This window comes from Sprattus sprattus (assembly GCF_963457725.1).
Source record: "Sprattus sprattus genome assembly, chromosome: 19".
Lineage (NCBI taxonomy): Eukaryota > Metazoa > Chordata > Actinopteri > Clupeiformes > Clupeidae > Sprattus > Sprattus sprattus.
This window is the reverse complement of record NC_137917.1, coordinates 4,292,818-4,301,810: the sequence shown is the minus strand read 5'-3', so window position 1 is coordinate 4,301,810 and position 8,993 is coordinate 4,292,818. Positions and strand designations below refer to the sequence as shown.

At 41.0% G+C, this 8,993-nt stretch overlaps 1 protein-coding gene across 2 annotated transcripts; it reads left to right on the top strand.

The window, feature by feature from the left end:
* The first annotated feature begins 235 nt into the window (after positions 1–235).
* Positions 236–8,604, top strand: selenbp1 (selenium binding protein 1). 2 transcript variants are annotated; one of them, XM_080857520.1, is made up of 13 exons: positions 236–319; positions 420–553; positions 2,143–2,199; positions 2,370–2,482; positions 2,784–2,969; positions 4,082–4,202; positions 4,426–4,608; positions 4,759–4,940; positions 5,344–5,422; positions 5,594–5,715; positions 6,951–7,043; positions 7,440–7,558; positions 7,923–8,604. In XM_080857520.1, the coding sequence occupies exons 2-13, from the start codon at positions 550–552 to the stop codon at positions 8,083–8,085; spliced, it is 1,422 nt and encodes a 473-aa protein (XP_080713646.1). In that variant the 5' UTR covers positions 236–319; positions 420–549; the 3' UTR covers positions 8,086–8,604. The 2 variants fall into 2 exon arrangements, with proteins under 2 accessions (XP_080713646.1, XP_080713645.1); XM_080857519.1 differs by having other exon boundaries at positions 282–553.
* The last annotated feature ends 389 nt before the right edge of the window (positions 8,605–8,993 follow it).

Genomic DNA, 8,993 nt, shown 5'->3' with positions numbered 1-8,993 from the left:
TTTTGTAACGCTTTGCGTTACGTCTAGTTCTGTCATCATGTTTATCAAAACTGTTTTCCTAGTTTTAGTTAATTTTCACTTTATTTTCTCACTTTATACTGGGGTCATATTACGCACCGGTATGCGGTAGGCTAAGTCTAGTTGATAATAGCAGTGATGGGGCTGCTCAGTAGGCCTATCCCTAGTCATTCCGCTGTTACTACAGTATTATTCTCCTTTTCACTGAAGGGAGACTACAGAACTAAAGACTACACCCACCACATAACCCAATGAAACTTGGTAGAACCAGTCGGATGTGGAGATAAGTAGCCTGATCTAGGTAAAAGGACTGCTCGGTTGGTGTTTTGGGGCTGCCACTGTGGGATGCAACCTTTTTGAATTATTCATGTTTTACACACAACACATTTTTGTTCTTGCAGAGTTTGTTTTATTAGCCAAATCACTCCACAGTCCCGCCTTTCTCCAGTGACCATATAAGTCCAACGTAACTGGCCACTCACTCGTGTGACCGGACTGCAGGAGTAGGAGATTAGCTGTTCAACAAGCAAAATGGGTATGTGGATTTGGTTTTTGTTTGCATGTTAACATTCCACCTGCTTTTTGCATTGCGTCCATGAAAATGTTTTTTTTTTTTTCGCGATCATGTGGCTTTGCATGTATAGGTGACTGTTTAGACTGATGGACGAACATAATGTGGCCCATAAGGCGTAAAATATCATTACGTAACATGTATACTACACAATTCTATAATTTAAGAGAGTCAAAGACCCTTTGTGTTTACTTCATACTACATGCTGTGGACGTAGACCAATGTCCAACTTTCATTAATTTACTAATCGTAAAGTTTCACGATGAAGTCTGTACAAAGTGTCTGTTAGGTGAAGTTACAAAACTTAACAAGCATAAAAACTGACCGTTGGCAGCGTTGTTGCATAAATTACCTAAACATAACTAATTGCGGATTGAACTTAAAGTTACCCCGTGAGAAAGCGTTCGCTTATCACAGTGGAATTATTCTTGGCACTGGCAGCAGCCTGCCAAAACACTGAGAAATCTAGCAGCTGTGCCTTCTCGCAATCTAAACCAATAACGGAATTTATTCAACAATGTATTTGAGGTATTTATTAGAATTTACAAGTAAATATCTGTACGCTGGTTGCACAGTGCACCACGGGCCGCTTTTGCCAACATTTCATGTACAAACATGTAGTGAAGTAGCCACCCTGAAGTAGGCCCCCCTCCCTCCTGCTATGCAAAACATTTCTGGATATATACGTATGCATTGTATGGTAAGTCTCTTATTTAGACACAGTAATATTACATTTTTTACTGGAGACTATTTCATAGCATGCCTGTCAAGGAGGATGAAGCCCCACTGTAAATAGGAAACAATTATACTGCAATCACTTCAAACCTTTCTAGGTTGCAAATAACAAATTCTCCATTGCTCTCAGTTGATTTTGCTATTCGCAGCTGTGTTAACCTTGGCAGGAGATAGCCTACTGGGACTTTAACCTCTGCACACTCGATCTAAATGCCTTACTGCTGAACTAGAAGTCTGGGATAGAGGTTAAGAGTTCTTTGCCCGGAAATTAAACATTGTCAAGTGCTTGCTAAGCAAAGCCTGCAGTCAACTGTTTTTGAGTTCAGTGACCATATTTCTCGAATATAACATTTAACTTGGAGAGAGACAGCTTGCTTATACAGTGTTTCAGAACATTTGTTTACTTGTAGATCGTTCATTTTTGATTATGTAAAAGTAACTAATTGACTGATCAGTTAAGTGAATAATCAGGAAAGAAAAGGGAAAAGTTAAAGAGCAAGTCCTTTACTCACTCAAGATCTTTTTAAATAATATATCTTAGTATTAGTATAAGTCAGGTGCTTCTCTTTAGATAATTAACTATGCCCCTGGACTGGATTGTGAAATCTGGTATGTCTCATGTAGATTTCTCTTACCACTTACAATTTCTCTTAATACACAATGATGAAAACCCTGTCAAAGTGTTAACTTCCTTCATTCTGAGGAGCATGGGACTAAAATGACCAATAATCTCAAAACACATTGTCAGTAGTCCAAGAAAGATTTGGGGGTGTTGTGTTTAGTCTTATCTTTACTGAACATTGTCCTCATTTTGACAGCTTCCAGCTGCTCAGGATGTGGACCTGGCTACAAGACCCCATTGGATGCCATGAAGGGTAAGTGAGTAAATACATAATGTGTTCATTAACATTTGTGCTGCTCTGAGGGAATGACCGATAGCAAAGAGTGGTGAAAACAGAGCAAATTATATGGGTGACAAATACATGAATTGTAGTTTTTAGGTTGCATGTGAGGTGTTCAATCAAATGTTTTTTTCTTTTTAAAGGACCACGGGAAAAGATTGTTTATTTGCCATGTATATACCGCAATACGGACATACTGAAGCCTGACTACCTTGCAACTGTGGATGTGGACCCAAAATCACCAAGTTTTTGTCAGGTGAGACCATACGACTAAATATACTCCATGGTAAACTCTCTGGTTCACTGTGACCTCTGGACAACCATTATGCAAGTGCTCCAAAGGTTATCCAAGTCCAACATTTCAGCAGGGAGTTCACTTGGATTCATTCCAGCATCAACAAACAATGGAGGGTTTTGTCTGCAGATCTCATCGGTGACCTTTTTGTGCTCTTGTGAATGTGTGTGTGTGTGTGTGTGTGTGTGTGTGTGTGTGTGTGTGTGTGTGTGTGTGTGTGTGTGTGTGTGTGTGTTGGGGGGTCCTCATTGGCGTGGTGTAGGTGATTCACAGGTTACCCATGCCTAACCTGAAGGATGAGCTCCACCACTCGGGCTGGAATGCCTGCAGCAGCTGCCACGGGGACGCATCCAGGAAACGTAACCGCCTCATTCTGCCCTCCCTGATCTCCTCCCGGATCTATGTGGTGGATGTGGGGACGGACCCTCTCGCTCCTCGCCTTCACAAGGTGCTGCACAGGTTTACAAGAACGACAGTTTAAGGTGCCCTTTATACGAAGTCTAGATTCACTGAATTGGGTTCATTTTTCACACGAATCGAATCTTTTAATTTCGTAAGGATGGAGCCTGGTAACGAGAGATCTGCGTAACGACCGACAGTAGTAGTAGCTGTAGTACATACCCCACGCCTGTTGTTGGCGCTTTAGAGTTGCTACAGACAACTGAAAAAACGTGAAAAACGTAGAAGAAAAGACTAGACAGCACATGGTAAAGGAGCACAGCACACGGATAAACACATAACACAAGACATTCAAGCTCCAATTAAAAACATTACATATGGTGGTTAATAAAATCAGTGGTCAGACTAAAGGTTATGCGAAAATGAATTCTATTTTCTTTTGATAATAAAGAGTTCGGAACAGTACAACATGACATGTCTGCCATCCCATTTCCCATGAGGCTTTGCTCCGACCATTTTAACTTCAATTTATTAACAAAAAAGCAAATCGCTGGCCAATTTATATTTGTTGTCATGAAAGTTATGTAACGTCTGAATAACAATTACTAGATCAAAATAGGAGGCTAAACAAAAATCAGTAGGCTGGATTAATGAGAGTGAGTTCGAGACACACCATTAGTGAGATGTAAAGCGATAACAAGTGTTTTATATATTGGTTGGAGATCGCATGTGGATCACGTGGGACAATGACGTCATCAGGTTGCGTGAATCCGTGCAGACGAACACCAGCCCCCGTACCGATTCAAATCTACTCACTTTCTACCCCCGATTTGGATCGTTGCGGATACCGTGTGCGGATAGAGAGTGTTCGTCTAAATGATAGGGCTATCTGTATTATGAACTTTACGGACGCAGACAAACTAGACCTCGTATAAACAGCTTCTAAGTCTACGAGGAAAATTAATGATTAATCAGAAATTAATCAATACTGTTGACTTGATGCTAAATGAGCATTAAATGAGGTCTGCAAGACAATGGATTTACAGAAAATCATAGATTAATCTGATTGTTATACTGTTGAATCAATACTACACAAGCATGAACTGATCACTTGGATGTAGGCAGTCTTGAGGTTGGGTTTAATATTCCTTTGCCTTGTAGATGGTGGAGCCCACAGAGCTCTTCTGGAAGTGTGATTTGGCTAATCCACACACGGCACACTGTCTGGGCAATGGGCAAATTATGATCAGTACCATGGGAGATCCTTCAGGGAATGGCAAAGGTAAGTGCCACCTATGACACTGCCCTAAGACAACAAGGTAGAAAATCAGATAGAGGTGGATTAGACCAATTGATTCCATTAGTAGTGTTAACAAGAAAGTCGATGCAGCACCTTTTTGTGTAATTTTCCCCGTATTGGAATGACATTCTTGTGTCTCTGCTTTTGGATGAAATCCAGTTAGTCTGAAAGGAACGGGTGTTGACTTTATCAACTGTTTACTCAGGGGGCTTTGTTCTGCTGGACGGAGAAACATTTGAAGTGGTCGGCAACTGGGAATTACCTGGCGATGCAGCACCCATGGGCTATGACTTCTGGTATCAACCACGGCACAACGTAATGATGAGCACAGAATGGGGAGCGCCCAAAGCGCTGGCCCGTGGCTTTGACCTTGCAGATGTTAAAGCTGGTATGCATTGTGTGTGTGTGTGTGTGTGTGAGAAAGAGGCCTTATGTCAGGCAACCTTTTGATCAACCGTGTATAATGGCCTGCTGACTATGTTATGAAGCTGGGAGAACTTAGCCTCAGCACCATAAATCATACCGTGTGATGGTGTAGGTCTGTATGGGCAGCGCATCAGCGTCTGGGATTGGACCACTCACAAGCGTGTGCAGACCCTCGACCTAGGGGAAGAGGGTGCCATTCCCCTGGAGATCCGTTTCCTGCATGACCCAGCAGCAGCGGAGGGCTACGTGGGCTGTGCCCTCAACGGCACTGTGTTCCGCTTCTTCAAGACCCCGGTGAGCACCTGCTTCATTACTGGTGTGCCCAGTCGCCCTGGTAAACATCCATCCTGTAAAGTCAAATGTTTACTCTAAAGTACAGCTGATGTACACAGTCAGCCGCCATTGTCTGAAGTATATGTATACTATAGCCAGGCTTTTAAGTTGCTGTTAAATACCATTGGAGGAGGATTAGCTGTTGTGAACTGCTATTGCAACCACAGAATAAATATCAGAAATACTCAAAAAGAGCTATTGAAAAATGTTAACACAATTTTTGCCCCTCATTTCAGAAGCACAGTAGAAGCCAATTCCTCAGAGTTCATTCATTGTATTGGTTCAATTTAAGTAAATACAATTTGTACATTCCCCTTTGTAATATAATAATCCTTTTGTTTTTCGTTTTTTCTCTCCTGTGAAGAAAGGGGACTGGGCAGCGGAAAGGGTCATCAAGGTCCCAAACAAAAAAGTGCAGGGTTGGGTACTGCCAGAGATGCCAAGTAAGCACTACTGGCTCCAGCATAACACATAACATAAGTACATACATAAACACAACATTGCATTTGTGGTGTCTTTGTCAGTTTGGTACTTCCAATGACTGATGTGCAAAGCAACATTGAATGGTCAGTTAGGGTGTGCCCTTAGGGTGTGACTTTATCTTCTGCTCTCAGGTCTAATCACAGATATCCTGATCTCCTTGGATGACCGCTTCCTCTACTTCAGTAACTGGTTGCATGGTGACATTCGGCAATATGACATTACTGACCGGAGACATCCACGACTCGCTGGCCAGGTCTGAAATCAGATATATTCCTCCAAAACATTCCTGAATATCTTATTTGTATAGTGCCTATAAACCACCAGTTCAGGTTGTACTTTTAGGTACCTGGTCAGGAAATAACCACTAAAATGCTTTAATCGTTTACAATGTTGTCAATTTCGGACTGATTCCGACGAATTATGCCAACATTGGGCCTCATTCTCGATCTTTTTCTGTAATTCTTCAGAAATGTTTCTTACACGACTTCGCAAAAACAACGTAAGAGAAACGCTTCCGCTGCATTCCCACACGCTTGAAAATGTGTTCATAAGCAGCCGAAGTCTTCTCAGCTGTGTTCCTTCGGATTAGTTTCTTAGATTGATGCGCGTTCTCGTGAAAGTGGATTTGCATACATACACGCCCCGCCAGCTCCTTATTAGGGCACGCAGCCATAGCCAAGTGTACTGTCGGAATTTCCCAAATCCACACCAAAGCAACTCGTAACAGGTGTTTATTAATAAGATGGAGATATTTTCTTACGTTGAACTTCCGAAGTCCGTAAAACACATTTAAGAAGTCACTTTAAAAAACGTCACGAGTAGGCGTATAAAGGGCAGTAAGTACAGTGACAGTTCTTAGAGATTGGGTTTAGTGTTTATTTATTTATTCACTTACATTTGCAGTGCTCGTGTACATTTACATTCACATTCAGTCATTTAGCAGACGCTTCTTCCAAAGTGAAACGTAATTGTTAATGATACAAATATTCTCGTATTTATTATTATTATAATTATTTTAATCCGAGGATGTCTGTAGAGTTGACGTGAACGCAATCACCAACGGGTTCTCACAAATTCAACCGTTAACCCTTTTAACACAGAGTTTTTCCAAATGTCATTCCTCAACGCGATTCCTCAAATAACCACAAGATGGCCCGTGGAATCGCATTTGAGAAGATTCCGGCAGAGTTACGACTGCTATTTCGCGTTCTGAAAGTCGTCTGAAGTTCAGAAGAAAGCACAGAAGAAAAAACTATGGAGAATGGCAAATGTTTTCCTAAATCCACCGAAGTGGAGTTCCTTCTGAAATCCTTCTGAAAGTCTTCCCAACTGCTGTCGAGAATGAGGCCCATTGTAATTATAGGCAGCTCCTCCAGAAATGTAGTATTTTGCTACTCTCCCCACACATATACTTCCATGGATGATAAACAAACATTTTAATTTGGAAAACTGCTTGCTAAATTGATAGCTTGTTTTTGCGTTTAAAAGGTCTTTCTGGGTGGCAGTATTATAAATGAGGGCCCTGTGAAAGTCCTGGAAGACAAAGAGCTAAAGTCCCAGCCACCCCAACGTATTATCAAGGTATGAAACACAACAAAGAGATGGTGTATGTTTTCAGTGTAAAAGTGTTGGGGGAAGTGGTAGAGCACTGCTCTCCCATGCCCACATCCACGGCTGAGGTGCCCTTGAGCAAGGCACCTAACCCCAATCACTGCTCCCCGGGCGCTCAAAAGCAGCTCACTGCTCCGGGTTAGTGTGCCTCACTGAGTGTATCCCTACCCTGGATGGGTAAAATGCAGAGATAAAATTCAGAGTGTGTCTGTGTCACTATCTCTGCCGTAAACAGTCACTAGACACTTGGGCTAATTTCATTCATTCATTTTTATAACCATATGTTTATGCTTATATACCATGCATATATATATATATATATATATATATATATATATATATATATAAATACTATTTCCAATCAAGGGGAAGAGGATTCAAGGAAGTCCACAGATGCTCCAACTGAGTCTGGATGGGAAGAGGCTGTATGTCACTACTTCTCTATATAGTGCCTGGGACAAGCAGTTCTATCCTGAGCTAGTCAAGTAAGATGACTCCATGATCTTCAGTTTCCAACCAGTAATATACCTTTTTAAAAGTTACAAACCTGTTCCTCCATTACACTCTAAAATGTCTTTGCCTACTGTAGTAGGATCATACTAAGTGGGAGAGAGAAGTTCTTAAGTAGAGGCAAGAGAAAAGGACAACTTTTCAAAGTTGTCTGTAATCCAATTATGAATAGCAGCACAGCGCACAAAAATACTCCTGTTTCATCTGTGTCAAAATGAACAATGAAACATTGCAATGGTCAACAGTACTTTTTATGTATGTAGTGGTGTGTGGATCAATCTGTGGTTGGTATTCTGAATCTGTGGTTGTAGTCTCCTGACCTCTCTGCTTTTGCTTCAGGGAAGGCTCCGTTATGATGCAGATTGATGTGGACACAGTAAAGGGCGGCCTTGAGTTGAATGAGGACTTCCTGGTGGACTTTGGAGCAGAACCTGATGGTCCAGTCTTGGCCCATGAGCTTCGATACCCTGGTGGAGACTGCACTTCAGACATCTGGCTGTAGTGAGAGCAATCACATCAAATAGGGGGTGCTCTTCACTCTGCTAACGAAAATGTTCCTCTTTGAAGGATTAGGGAGGGAAACACACACAAATGTGGACAGTATACTATGGACCAAATTTAAATGATATGCTGTGTAGATTTGTGTTACTTACCTTTGTAAATTCTTTAACTTTTTTAACTTTAACTGCTAACTCTTCTGTGGGAGCTGTTCATCATTGCTGTCAGTAGACCAGTCATTCCTTATACTTTATATCAGTACAGTAGAGCATTAAGAAATAAGATGACTGATTACTGAATAATATTTTGTGCCATTAATGTAACATTGTATTGGTCATAATTAATTGCTACTGACACTTTCAAATGTACTTATTAGTCATGTAAACTAGAGCAATGGTTAAAGACTTTACTCTGTAAGTTTTTCTTTGACTTCCACTACAATGTCTTGCCAAATGTACCATTGGAAAATAAAAAAAATACTGTAAAAGAAAAAAATTGAATAAATGTTACCATTGATTTTCAATTCCTGTAGCAGTGTTTTGCTTTAAGTGCACAAGACCATACAAACACCTCAGATATAACATTGAAAGGAGTTTAAGGAAGAGTGTACTGCACCTTGTTCACTCAAGATATTATTCTGTCATAGATGTAGGATTTTTTCATAATGCTAGAAGTGAATGCATCTGTGCAAAGCTTTAGCGCTACTCGAATGCTTGATCGACATTCGAATGCTGTCTATATTACTCTGAAATGTTTTGGACTGTTAAGAAAATAGGCTACTGCACTTTTGAGCAAATGCGACTGATCATCTGTAATTGTTTGGCCGCTAGATGTCATCCTACGCCTGAGCTCTGTGCTATTTCAATAACAGAACACTGATTAATGGATAGTTTAGTTATACTGTATATGGCA